Raw genomic sequence first — 12,585 nt, forward strand, 5'->3', positions numbered from 1 at the left:
TGGGTGAGTGTGTGTTGGGGGTGTGTGCGGGTGTGGGTGTGTGTGAGTGTGTGTGTGCGTGCGTGCGTGTGTGTGCGTGCGTGCGTGTGTGTGCGTGCTCCCTGGCAGCCCCCTCTCACTCCTTTCCACTCCTCTTCTCCTCACCGCCGGTGTTGGTAAGTAGCACTTTAACATTCCCATTAGTCTCTTTAAACTGAAGTCTTTTTGCAACGTACACAGAATATATCTCATGCGCGCTGACTGTTTGTTTGTTAGATTTAGAGCACCTCTCTTGTGTTACTTGAGCAGTTTAGGTAGATAGTTTCAGGAATGGTTGTCACATGTTGCTTCTGGGTGAAGTATGTGAAACTATTCCATATCCGGGAAAGCATTCTCTTATTCCCCAAGACCTTCAGGGAAAGTTCATGACATCACCAGACTAATGTTGACATAATCATTTGAAATAGAAATGGCTGTTCTGTTCTTGTATGTCTGCCTACTGAAGCCTCATGTTGCCCCATGTCCTTGATGCAGTAATGCTGCAATATGATATTAGTTAGACTAAGTGCTATTGGTCTGTTGACTGTCATCATCCTCAACTATTACTTAAAAAAGAGTGGTGTAAATGCATTGTCTATACTGAATACATTAATGGATAAAATAGGCCCTGATTAGAAACTAGGAAAGAAAGCTCTGGTAACAAATAGATAGCTTGACCATATTAAGGAGGTCCCAGAATAGACAGCTGGGGCCTAGAACAGGTGGCATGTGCCGTGCTTGTGAAAGCAGTGAGATGGCTGAAGAGACTGGCTAAATTTAACCAGATAAACACTGTCAAATCATATGGCTCATGGAGTAAACAGTAAACAAGCTCGAGATCTAGATAATAATAATAATTCATTTGATTTTGAACGCACTTTTCATTCAAAAGAATCTCAGAGTGCCTACATATTAGAAACTAACTATAACTATATATACTAGATGATTTGATCAGATTTGAATATAGACAATTCTGCCCAAAATCACAAAACAACAACATGTTATGCCTACTTCAATCTCTTTCTTGCAATCCCAGAACAAATGTAAGCCAACACAGTGGCCTGCTAAGTAGCTAAGGCCATTTCATCTTTTCAGTTGACTGGTGAATTTAAGTTGGATTTAAAGTCACTTGTTACTACTTGGAAGTAATGTATAATGTTGCAAAAGCAGAATGATTTTCACCATTTTATCACCACCTGGCTCATATCATCACACTTTTCAGTAGTGTAGGCCTTCACTTCAACTGAAATGCTTCATTTGCAGATCCAAGCACAGTGACCGTAAAAACAGCATGCTTAAACAGTCATATCTGACCAAAATTACAGTTTCTGACTGACTGTCTCTCTACCACTCGTACCAGGTGACCCACCTCCCCATCTCCTCTCAGTGACCTCACCTCAGAATGGAGAAACGTGGTAAACGTGCCAAGGGGCCACAAGTGGCTGAACCTCCAGTGGACCTGACTGATGACCTAGGCCAGCAGCTGGAGGACATTATCAGCACTTACCAGGTGGTGGAGCCCATGGATGCTGAGGAGGATGCAGAGAAAGGAGTGGAGTCCTCCCCACAGAAGGAGACTGAGAAGTTGGAGAAGAAGCTGCTCAAAAACCTTGGTGAGATATTCACAAAGAATTTGGCAGGAAAAAAATATATATTGATAAAATATTATTGATATAAATAATATTGGGAGCATGTCAGTATTATGGGTTTCACTACATCTATCAGAGGTCCCTTAAACTGCTCAAATTAATGTTCTTCTAAGCCTGCTATTGATATGGACAGCTTTCTGAACAAAAACTATGGGAAATTGGACATCTTGCACATTCATCTTTATTTTTCATTTCTAAAAGTGTCCTTTGATTTGGTTTTGTAGGCCCCACTACCTCAATGTTGCCCAAAATATATCCCAGCATGTTGTGATACTGGTACACTTATCCCATGCTCTACCTTAAGTGTGTAATATGCATAGGCTAGGCTTCTTTCACTGGTTTAACATAGGGGTAAATCAGGATTTTCATTCGCTACCATCTCTGTGATGTGACCATATCAGCTCTCCTCTTCCAGGTAAGGAAGCCATGCTGCTGATGCAGAGCCTGAACAAGCTGGGCAGCCCTGAGCAGAAGCTGGATGCACTGATCAGGAAGCATGCTGAGCTGGTGAGGGCTTTCATGCTGCTGAGTACATGGTCCGTTTTTCCCCCAACAGTACTCTGACGGAGAAACCTGTATAACATATCTTTGTTATGTTTGTGTGCATCTACTGTATATGCATTGGGTGAAGCAGTGAACAGTATTTCACATCCTTTACATAGAATGAGTTAAAATCTTAAAACCTGTAATGTGTCATGAACTTGTGAACAAGTATGTTTTTCTGTCTACTTGTCTATGTTTTACTAAGCTAAGTTCCAACACCATTGCCAACTCAATGCGTCTCTAATGTGTGTGTACCTGCCTGTATGACACCGTCTAGCTGGAAGAGCACCGTGGCGACCAGAAGCAGCAGAAGGTGCTGCAGAAGAAGCTGATGCAGGTGATGAAAGAGAAGGACCAGCTCCAGAGCGAGCACAGCAGGGCCGTCCTCGCCCGCAGCAAGCTGGAGGGACTGTGCCGGGAGCTGCAGAGACACAACAAGACCCTCAAGGTGGGTCACACCACAGATAATGAACACATGTGCCACACATGAAAGATGAGGACTATATTATTTTCAAGGCCTGAGATTCTTAGGCGTATCAGTTAAACTAGTTGATAACCACAAAACTTTTTGAGAGAATGTGAAACAATAAAATGTATATCACGATGGGTGCTTCCTGGAGTTTAAGCAAATTCAAACAGATTAGTTTTTACAGCATTCCCTGTTCAGCAGAGGTAAAATAGGGTCTAATCATTGGGAAAATCTCCCAATTTACCTCCTCACCTTTGGTTGTCACCTACTTGCAGGAGGAAACATTGCAAAGGTGCAGAGAGGACGACATGAAACGGAAAGATATCACCAGCCACTTCCAGAGCACCCTCTCTGACATCCAGGCCCAGATTGAGGAGCACAGCACGCGCAACACCAAACTGTGCAAAGAGAACACGGACCTGGCAGAGAAACTCAAGAGTCTCATCGCACAGTACGACCAGCGGGAGGCGGTAGGGAGCCATTCAAACAGACACAATAGCAGAACAAACACACAGTTGCCTGGTTATACATTTATACTCGGTTATATATGACATATTTTTAGGACTTTAAGAGATGGATGATTGGAGGCATAGATTCTAATTGAACTGTACTTATTAATAATATTATGGCCATTAGCTGTATTACCAAGATTAAAAGTGTAAAAATGGTTAATTTGCTATATTAACAACATCTCTGTAAAACTGCCAATGACATGTTTCCTGCACAGAACTTAGAGAAGGTATTCAAACACCGAGACCTGCAGCAGAAGCTTGTGGAAACTAAACTCACCCAGGCCAACCTGATAATAAAGGAGGTTGAAGAGAGGCACAAAATGGAGAAAGAACACGTGAGTAGGACAAATAAAAATACTAAAAATTATAAACTAATAAAATGATTTATCGTAAATTCAAATGTCCAGTGAACGACAAAATTAAGCATGTTTTTTTTTTGTCTGCTGTCTATAGCTCCTGAAGCAGACTGCAGAGGCCAAACTGACAGTGAAACTTCTGAGAGAAGCTGAAGTTGACATGAAAGCTCAGGTATGCTGTCAATAACATCAACAACTTTGAAGTTTTGATGAACAGGCTTAAGTGATATGATCAGATTGATTTAAATTTTGTAAACTGTCTGACTGATGGCCTGCCTGTCTTTCTTCCTCTGTTTTCACCTTTTGCCCCGTGTAGCTTGTTCGGTACTCTGAGAAGTTTGATGAGTTCCAAGGCACTGTGTCCAAAAGCACGGGTGTGTATGCTGGCTTCAAGCAGGACATGGAAAGGGTAAGTCTGATTTAGTCATCACTGCACATGAGCACATCTGGGCCTAGTTTCCCGATAACGACGTATCTTAACGGCCTACGTGGATTTTGGCGACATCATAGACTCATCATTGCCGTAAGTGCGGCATCGGGAAACCGCTCTGCAATATCCCTCTTACGACCGATTTCAAGTCCTTTTTAGCGTTCGGGAAACTGGGCCCAGGATCATCACTAACCTCTACTTTCTGCAACAATATAGAAAAAATTGTTACTTCAACTGGCCTTCTAAGTAAATGATAAATAATCATTTCATTTTTTTTTTTATCTAGATGTCTAAAAAGATGAAGAAGCTGGAGAAAGAGGCAAATGGATGGAAGAATCGCTTTGATGGCTGCAACAAGGCCCTAGTGGACATGGTGTCAGACGTCAGTGAATCTGCTTTAATCAATGTCATTTGCAGTTGGACACGTTGAAAAGTCACCTAATTTGATCTGAAATGAGTGTGTGATGGTTTCATCTCGGCTGGATAGAATTCAATAGAGCACTACTGGGGCTGTACTGTATGACTAGTCTGTCTACCCAAAGTATAACTATTCTGGAACAACTGAAACAACCAAATGTTCAAATAATCCTCTTACATTTAAAGATAATCAAAGATATAGTATCATCCTTTCAGATGCTGGGGGTGTTAAGATCCACACCAGGATGGAAAAGAGACTCTCAATGAGTTTTCAGTTGAAGAATACTCTTCTTTTTTCATTTGTGTCTCAGAAAGTTGTACGGTACAAAGAATCTAACCTCTTAAAGAAAGAGAGATTTTCATTTTTAAAACACTGCTTTTTTTCATTTGTGTCTCAGAAAGTGGTACGGGAGAAAGAATCTGAGCTCTTAACAACAAAGAACCAGAAGCTGGAGCAGCTGTGTCGGGCTCTGCAGGAGGAGCGGAAGAGCCTCGCCCAAAAGCTCCAAGGGGGAGACAAGGTCGGAGCCCCCGAGGGACAGACACCTGCAGCTGCAACAGCGGAGACAACTGCAGCCGCTACAGCAGTCACACCTGCAGCCGCTACAGCAGTCACACCTGCAGCCGCTACAGCAGTCACACCTGCAGCCGCAACAGCAGTCACACCTGCAGCCGCTACAGCAGTCACACCTGCAGCTGCAACAGAGAAAAAGCCTAATGCCTCAGAGGAGAAGAAACCTGCAGAGACAACCGAGGAAAAGGCCAAGGGAATGGAGTTGCCCACTCCAGCAGCACCTGACACAAAACCAGCTGAGCCGCCGAAAGCTGAAGCCGCCCCTGAATGCCCACTGACCAAAGAGCTGTCCAGTCTGAAGGCCCGGCAGGCTGGGCTGAAGGAGATTGCATCAAGCTTCACCATCTCTCACGTCGTACCTCATGACATTCTGCTAGCCGCCGGGCAGAGCGACTCTGAAGATGAGCACGAGCATGAAGAGGGCACAGCGGGCCAACAGGAACCCGCAGACGCCAGTACCAGCCACGAGGAGGGCACAGCGGGCCAACAGGAACCCGCAGACGCCAGTACCAGCCATGAGCAGGCACAGAACCAGAGCGCAGAGCCGACCCCAGTGGAGGAACAGAGTGTGGATTCAGAGCAGGTCAATGGCTGCCAAGCAGAGACCCTGATACCTGAGCAGCAGGAAGAGAGAGATAGGGAGATGGAGAGTGTCGACTAAATATCCTCTTAATGGCTTTTGTTTTTATGACTGTACTTCATCAAAAAATAACCATTTTACATTGATACTGCCTTTCTTTGCAACAATATAAAGCCAGCAATAAAGCTCAACTGAGTAATTGTGGTTGGGCGAATGCATCCTGTGTTCTATTTAAAGTGTAGGTAAACAACCCAGCTCTGAGCCTAATTCCACCCACTGCGTTATTTTTTAAATATGGGGTGTGCAAAGGGGGGATGGGTTGTCTCATTTATTCTATGTATGTCATGATGTAGATAGGTCGAACAGTTCACTATGGTTGACATGCCTAAGCATCGGCCTAGGACAATTTTAAACAGTAGATGGTGTGTTGAGCCATTTTCAACCCATAAAATGCTGTTTTTTAATATATATGGCTATTTTGTGAATATCAACACCAGCACTGATGTATTTCATCACATGGGTTTACAGCATGGGTTTACAGCAAAAAAACACACACACACACACATTTAAGTGTGCACTACCGCTTAAACCCTCCTATTGTGCTGAGAAAAAAATAACTCCTATTATGTTTGGGTCATTATGGGATTTGGGATTCAATTGATCTTATAATGCACTCAAATATTTAAGTACAGCTTTAACATTTAGCACAGTGTTACAGCCCCCAGAAACCAAAAATGTCGGTTTCATAACCGATTTCTGTTTGTTTGTTATGTATGTATGTTAATATGTTTAAAAATAGATTCTGCTCACTATGACCTAAGCATAATAGGAGGGTTAAGGATATGAACATGAATTACTGCATTCAATAGACCAGGGGATATTGTTAGTTCGCTATAGGCCAAGCAAAGACCAAAGGTCATACCATAAAGCTCAGGAGGAAAGAGGTGAGATTTTCGGTAGATTAAATAGGCTGCTTCGGTAGTTAGGTCGAATTTAACACAGTGGAGGGGTTGCAAGGCTATCTCAATGACTATAAATATCTTTGCTGAGACTTTGATACCACTGACATCATACCAAGGGCAAAATGGCTGAGAAGACTGCTGACTTCCCTGTAACGCTTGTAAACACCTTGACAAGATTTGTTTTAACCGGGAGAAGCTTACTGCAAATCGCCCAAGGAGAGGTTGAAACTGGTAGGCTCTGGAATAATACGGAGACAGACAATGTTTTGCTTTTCAAAAAATATGGTAACCGTTGCTAATGGGATGAATCTGGTGTCAGCTCTAAGTCTTTTGGTAGACTCCTGCGAACACTATTATCGTGAAATAATGTAAAAATGCCCAGGTGAATTGAAAAGTAGCCTGTGGACAGAAGCTTACCAAAATAGCTCCTTTCAATTTGGCCGAAGTCTAACCTGATGTCTTTTCCTAACCGAGAGAAATGTCTTACTTACTTATTTAGGGTCCTTGCAAGATTTCATTAGGAACAAAATCAGTATTGAGAGACCAAAATCACTTCTGGGGTTGATCGAGGCAGGTGCTGAATTATACAAAGGGTAATAAAATATTAATTACAATTAGGGCAAATTACATTAGTTTCATCATCAAAACTCTACTGAACTCCCGTTTAAATGCCCCGCAGTTTGTCTGTGAAGACGAAAAAGGAAGCGGAGTCCCTTTGGAGCAGTATGTTCCGGTATGATAGTTAAAGTTAAAGTTTTTTTGTAATTTTTTTTCTCTCCTCTTTAAGAGAAGGTAGCACATCAGCCTGTTATTGGATGGAAAATGATGGAAAATTAACAGCCCACTGATTATATAGTATGACCTTCTGTGCTCGTGATTTCTTCAGATAAGATAGAAAATATGATAAAGGTAGATTCCCTCAATGCTCTAACCATGTGTACAGTCATTGGCTGTCAGATATAATTTTAATTTTTTTCAGAGCCATTTTTATCTCCTCTTACAGTTGCGCAGAGGTACAGGAGGCAGTGGAAACCTTTTTACAGCTCAGTGTACGTTGACAAGCTTTTTTCTTTGAAAATCTGAAACATATTTCCAATTCATACTAACATAAAACAAATACATTATTATCCCACTGGCGCTCTGCAGGCTGAGTGGGATGCGTTCCTGGAGGGGCTTGACCGTAAACTTCCGCTAAGAAATGGCACCCTCAACCACAGCGTGACAGTGACATCTCTGCCAGCTGAGACTGTGTTTGCAGATGCCCGCAATGGGGAGTGAGTCATACACTGAACTCATTAACATCTCACGTTTGGGAACGAACTGAGGAATTCGTCAATTATTGACCTGAAATATATGCAAAGGGCAAAACATTGTCAAATGTCCATTGTCAAAGATTGTTCCTTGTGTAATTATGTAAATTGTCGGGTTTTCATGTGTGTTTTTTCTTTGAATGAGATGTATAGTGCTGTGAGTTTAGGGAAGTACCTTGGGAAAGGCAGTAAAACCCTGTTGGTTTTAATACGCCAGTTCTCCTGCCTCCTTTGTCGCCTTCACCTCAAGGAACTAGAGGCCCGTCAGGTATGGCTTAACGTGGTCATTTTCACAGAGGTATATGTCTGTAGCTAAGAGTTGGGCCATACATTAAGGTGAAATAAGTATGTATCGTGCCACATGTACACACACACTCACTCACACACACACACACACACACACACACACACACACACACACACACACACACACACACACACACACACACACGAACACAGTTATTTCTCCTGGTGAATATTACAGCTGCTTGGTCATTCATTGTTCCTTCATTTTGAGGTGATACAATTTAATGTGGATATCTGTGTTCCACAACATATGCAACCCAATTTATACATTTAGACATATTACATGAATGTAATTCTGAGAGCACTATGAAAATACAGTGTTCCTAAATATTCCCATATGCTCTGTGATTTTAAAGGAATATTTAAAAATATAAGTGTATAGAAGCTTTAGGAATGACAAATACTAAGAAGAGGTCAATGTAGGCATATTTGAATGTGAGACAACAACAACTCTTTGTTTCCCCATTAATCCATGTGTGCTTCTTTTAGGTGGACCTAGATCAACGATCCATCCGAGTGGTGGTAGTTTCATTTGGCTGCCAGGAGGGGGCACTTCACTGGCTGAAGGAAACAGGTTGCCCTTATGACATGTTGTTGGACCCTCAGAGGAAAGTAAGCCAAAGGTCACGACCTCTGTATGTCTCGCTCTTGTAAACACGAACATCCTTTATAGTATGTGAATGGACTCATCTGCTTGTTAAAACTACAGAAGCTGAATGATCATTTCAAAATGCAAAATATGCTTATTCTTATCAGGTGTATTCTGCCTTTGGCTTCGGAGTGTCTCTCTTGCACGTTTTGAGTTTTAACAACATGCTGCAGTACTCTGAATTTATCCTCAGCAACCTTGAGTTCCCACGACCTCTGCCAACAATTCAGGATGATATGTTCCAGGTGGGTCAGCAAAATCAAGGTCAGAGACAGATGTTAATTTGGGTCCATCCATCTGCAGCTTTAGTGTAAACACATGTTGAAAATTCACCATAAAAAACACATACGTGTTGGGTTTTCTCTTATGTTGTGGGATTATATTGCTGCGTTTAGGGTCAGGGTCAGGCTCTCATTAAAAAGCTCTAATTTAGTTTTTGTTAGATGTTAGTTTGTCTCGTTTATAGGGCTATTAGTGTTAGCTACAATCTTTTAGTGCTGTCATCATGATTTGAAGGTGTTTACAGTGGAGTGATGTGCCTTCTTTCAGCTGGGTGGTAACATCATCCTGGATGACAGTGGTAGAGTGCTCTTCTCTCATGGCTGCACCAGCCCCTTGGACAGGCCTGGAGTGGACGCCATCCTATCTGCCATCAGCTGACCACTGCCCAGACACAAGGGGAGCATGTCACATAGTAAACTCAAAAGTTACAAAAGTTAAACATGGTTTACATTGATAAATGAAAGATGTACCCCACTGCCATCAGTTAGCCATATGCATTTGGGTCATACCATTCCACATCACCTAGAGGTCCCCACATGACCCCCTCAGTTTTTCTTCAACGCAATCTGAAATCTTCCACTGACAATAAATATCGTTGTGCATTATATCAAGTACTTAAGTTGAATGGTGCAAAAAATAAAATGTGAAATTTCAATGTGAAAAAAGGTGGGATTTCAATGTTTGCAATTCAATTCAATTCAATTTTATTTATATAGCGCCATAACAATACAATTGCCTCTAGGCGCTTAACAGAGCCCAGAGCCTAAACCCCCTTAGTGCATGCACAATGGCAACAGGGGCAAGAAAAAACTCCCTGTTAGGCAGGAAGAAACCTTAAGCAGAACCACGGCACATAAGGGGGGACCCATTTGCTAGAGGTCGGCTGGGTGGAGATAGGAAGGTGGGAAGGGGGGAAGGGGGAGGGTTGGGTGGCGGAAGGGGAAGGAAAACAACAGGGGTTGTACACAGCCAGCAGTTGGTCGCTGGACATAGTATGTATACAGACATCCGGTGGTAAATACATGACACAGGCAAGACCAGTTTACTGTACTCATAGAGTTACTGTTACAGGGGTAAGGGATGTAGGGACAGAGAAACATTTCAGTGGTGGCAATAATGTATATTGTATATAAATGCTAGCATAGGGTATAGGGTAGAGTAAGTGTACGGCAATGCAGTGGCGGTGGGTGCAATTGGCCGAGGGTTTCACCAGGTGGAGAGACAACAGCAGCGTCCCATGGAGGAGATAGTCTAGATTTGTAGGGAAAGAAAAGGAAGAAAATGAGTGGGTAGAGTTCAGCTGTCCATGTGCATAGATGAGGAGTGGTGGAGGTGAGGAGCAATGTTTCCACTTCCATCAGCGATTGGAACATGCTATAAGGGAGAGAGAACATTTATGTTAGTAGACATACATTTCAGAAACAGATAGGGAGATGCATTTGGGTAGTAGATTTAACTGTAGGCAATATGGCTATTTTATCAGTGTTATTATAGGCATAAGCAATATGATATGAAAGGAGAGAGAGAGAAAGAGAAAGGGAGAAGATATGTTTAGTAATGCTGGCATTTATCATTTAGTTTGGTAGTGTACATATGGAGATATAAGTCAGCAATTAGGATGGAGTAAGTTTGCTCATAATTATTTTACATGTGCATTTGTAAGAAGACACACTCTTGTGGGAACATATCTTTAAAAATATATAAATCCAGGAGTTATATTGGATGTGAATTTTTTACATAATAAACATGAATCTTTTACCAGAATGGAATTGGATTCATTGCATTCCCATATTTTGATTATTTCTAGTCTTTGTTAAATAAGGCATATCTAGGTACCTTTACACAGTTATTTTTGTATTTATTTTTTAGATTTTTTATATCTCAAGGTAAGGTCTTATCTCATTAAGTATGATTGAAAATATAACTAATATTCCTTGAAGTCATTGAGCACGAAAGTTGAAATATGGACTTTAATTCATGCATCATTATAGACCTTCACCACAGTTCCAAATATAAAAGTAAAATGTTTTTGCTGTTAAAAACATGTAGATACTTAATACAATGCATTCCTATGGTTATTGTCAGTGGGAGGAATTCCTACTTCAACGGCATACAAAAAAACCGAATTCAGATTGCATGAAAACTCAACTTCATATGTCATTATTTTGGACATTTTTGAAGAATAAATTGAAAGTTAAATCTTTACTCGGATTCAGAGAGATGGAATTTAGTCACAATAGAAAAAGTTATAACGATATCCTCAATGTTGACGTGTCCAAAAATGCTACATTCCACTTTGGACAGTGCAAGAGGGAAGATGCAAATGTTCAAATTGTCATATATTTCTTAACTGTTGCCGTAAATTATCTGAAATTTGTCATTTGTCAGCATTTAGAAATGCACAACAATGTCCCTCGTGGTATATTCTCTCAGACAGGTCACTATGTCACTAACACCACCTAATCTTGAGTCGACACATTAACCTTTATTACTAGCTCGCAAACTACTGAGTAGTGCCCCAAGTTGTACCAGCTCTTCCTAGAATTGGGACACTTCCTAGAATTGTGAGTGAGATTATCCATTAGCAGAATCATATTCATATTTTACCTCAGAAGGAAGACTAAAGCCTGAAATCTGTCATCTTTGTGCAGTGTTCAAGCCTGTGTTCTTTAAAAGTCCATGATCTATATGGTTTGGAACAGTCCAGCCATGCACAGCACGAGATTTGAACATAACATTCTTGCTTGGTGTGTGGTCTCAGTGTTTGGGCCGAAAAATGCATGGAATCTGATCAAAGCAATATGCAAGTTTCAGTGTTTTCATAGTACTTCAAACACATTCATGGAACTGTTGGAAGAATAAGAATAAGAGACATACAAGGGGCCAGGGACACTACTACTAAGACTACAACCATTATCATTCTGCAAAATGGCAGATGAAGAAGCCCCTGAATATGACTAAAAAGGGGGGAAAAGACGTATGTCATACTCTGTCACAAGACCTGTACATGGAATTGTCTGGAAAAGACTAAACGATAGACTTATACATACTTCGGAGATTATACTGTCATGGTGAAAATTCACGCAAATTTGGTTCAAAAGTCTAATGTGTTCTTTATAATAGGTTTTATATTATTAAATACGTGAAAAAGCCTGAACAACCTGAACCATAGTGACAAAACTGGGTCATTTAATGTAAAGTGAATGCACATTAAAGCTTTGAGCTGCATGAAAGGTGCTATATAAATAAAGTTTTATTATTATTATTATTATTATTATGTGCTTGAATGTGCCTCCTCAGGGCTTCCTCTGGGCTAGCAGCAAGGGGTTCTTGGTCCGCTGATTACCCTCGGGCCAAACAGGGCTAACCGGTGCTTGAGGCGGTGAAAGGCAGGGTTAGCGGAGTCAGGTAAGAGAGGTTCACTGACAAAACTATCCGATAACCTACATGCTACCAAATAACATTTACATAAAATAAAAAATGGAGAATCTTTGAAGCTGGTCAGCATGCAAAATCAGGGCTCTGCTT

The 12,585-nt window shown here is 41.4% G+C and overlaps 2 protein-coding genes across 3 annotated transcripts; both read left to right on the plus strand.

Moving 5' to 3' along the window:
* On the plus strand, positions 1-5,752 carry txlnbb (taxilin beta b). The gene is made up of 10 exons (XM_080849719.1): positions 1-155; positions 1,379-1,631; positions 2,083-2,174; positions 2,488-2,658; positions 2,955-3,149; positions 3,407-3,526; positions 3,645-3,719; positions 3,864-3,956; positions 4,264-4,359; positions 4,793-5,752. The coding sequence occupies exons 2-10, from the start codon at positions 1,421-1,423 to the stop codon at positions 5,627-5,629; spliced, it is 1,890 nt and encodes a 629-aa protein (XP_080705845.1). The 5' UTR covers positions 1-155; positions 1,379-1,420; the 3' UTR covers positions 5,630-5,752.
* An 825-nt stretch (positions 5,753-6,577) lies between these two features.
* Positions 6,578-9,821, plus strand: LOC308374161 (peroxiredoxin-like 2C). 2 transcript variants are annotated; one of them, XM_080849871.1, is made up of 9 exons: positions 6,578-6,741; positions 7,010-7,103; positions 7,190-7,243; positions 7,514-7,559; positions 7,657-7,784; positions 7,974-8,088; positions 8,616-8,738; positions 8,883-9,020; positions 9,325-9,821. In XM_080849871.1, the coding sequence occupies exons 1-9, from the start codon at positions 6,633-6,635 to the stop codon at positions 9,433-9,435; spliced, it is 918 nt and encodes a 305-aa protein (XP_080705997.1). In that variant the 5' UTR covers positions 6,578-6,632; the 3' UTR covers positions 9,436-9,821. The 2 variants fall into 2 exon arrangements, with proteins under 2 accessions (XP_080705997.1, XP_080705998.1); XM_080849872.1 differs by lacking the exon at positions 7,010-7,103 and having other exon boundaries at positions 6,638-6,741.
* Positions 9,822-12,585: the final 2,764 nt, after the last annotated feature.

This window comes from Sprattus sprattus (assembly GCF_963457725.1).
Source record: "Sprattus sprattus genome assembly, chromosome: 13".
In the NCBI taxonomy this organism is placed as follows: Eukaryota; Metazoa; Chordata; class Actinopteri; order Clupeiformes; family Clupeidae; genus Sprattus; species Sprattus sprattus.

Coding starts and splice junctions, on each gene's coding strand:
- txlnbb (XM_080849719.1), top strand. CDS start 1,421: ATGGAGAAACGTGGTAAACGTGCCAAGGGGCCACAAGTGGCTGAACCT. Junction 1,632..2,082: donor GAAGCTGCTCAAAAACCTTG/GTGAGATATTCA, acceptor CTCCTCTTCCAG/GTAAGGAAGCCATGCTGCTG. Junction 3,720..3,863: donor AAGTTGACATGAAAGCTCAG/GTATGCTGTCAA, acceptor TGCCCCGTGTAG/CTTGTTCGGTACTCTGAGAA.
- LOC308374161 (XM_080849871.1), top strand. CDS start 6,633: ATGGCTGAGAAGACTGCTGACTTCCCTGTAACGCTTGTAAACACCTTG. Junction 7,244..7,513: donor CTTTGGAGCAGTATGTTCCG/GTATGATAGTTA, acceptor CTCCTCTTACAG/TTGCGCAGAGGTACAGGAGG. Junction 9,021..9,324: donor TTCAGGATGATATGTTCCAG/GTGGGTCAGCAA, acceptor GCCTTCTTTCAG/CTGGGTGGTAACATCATCCT.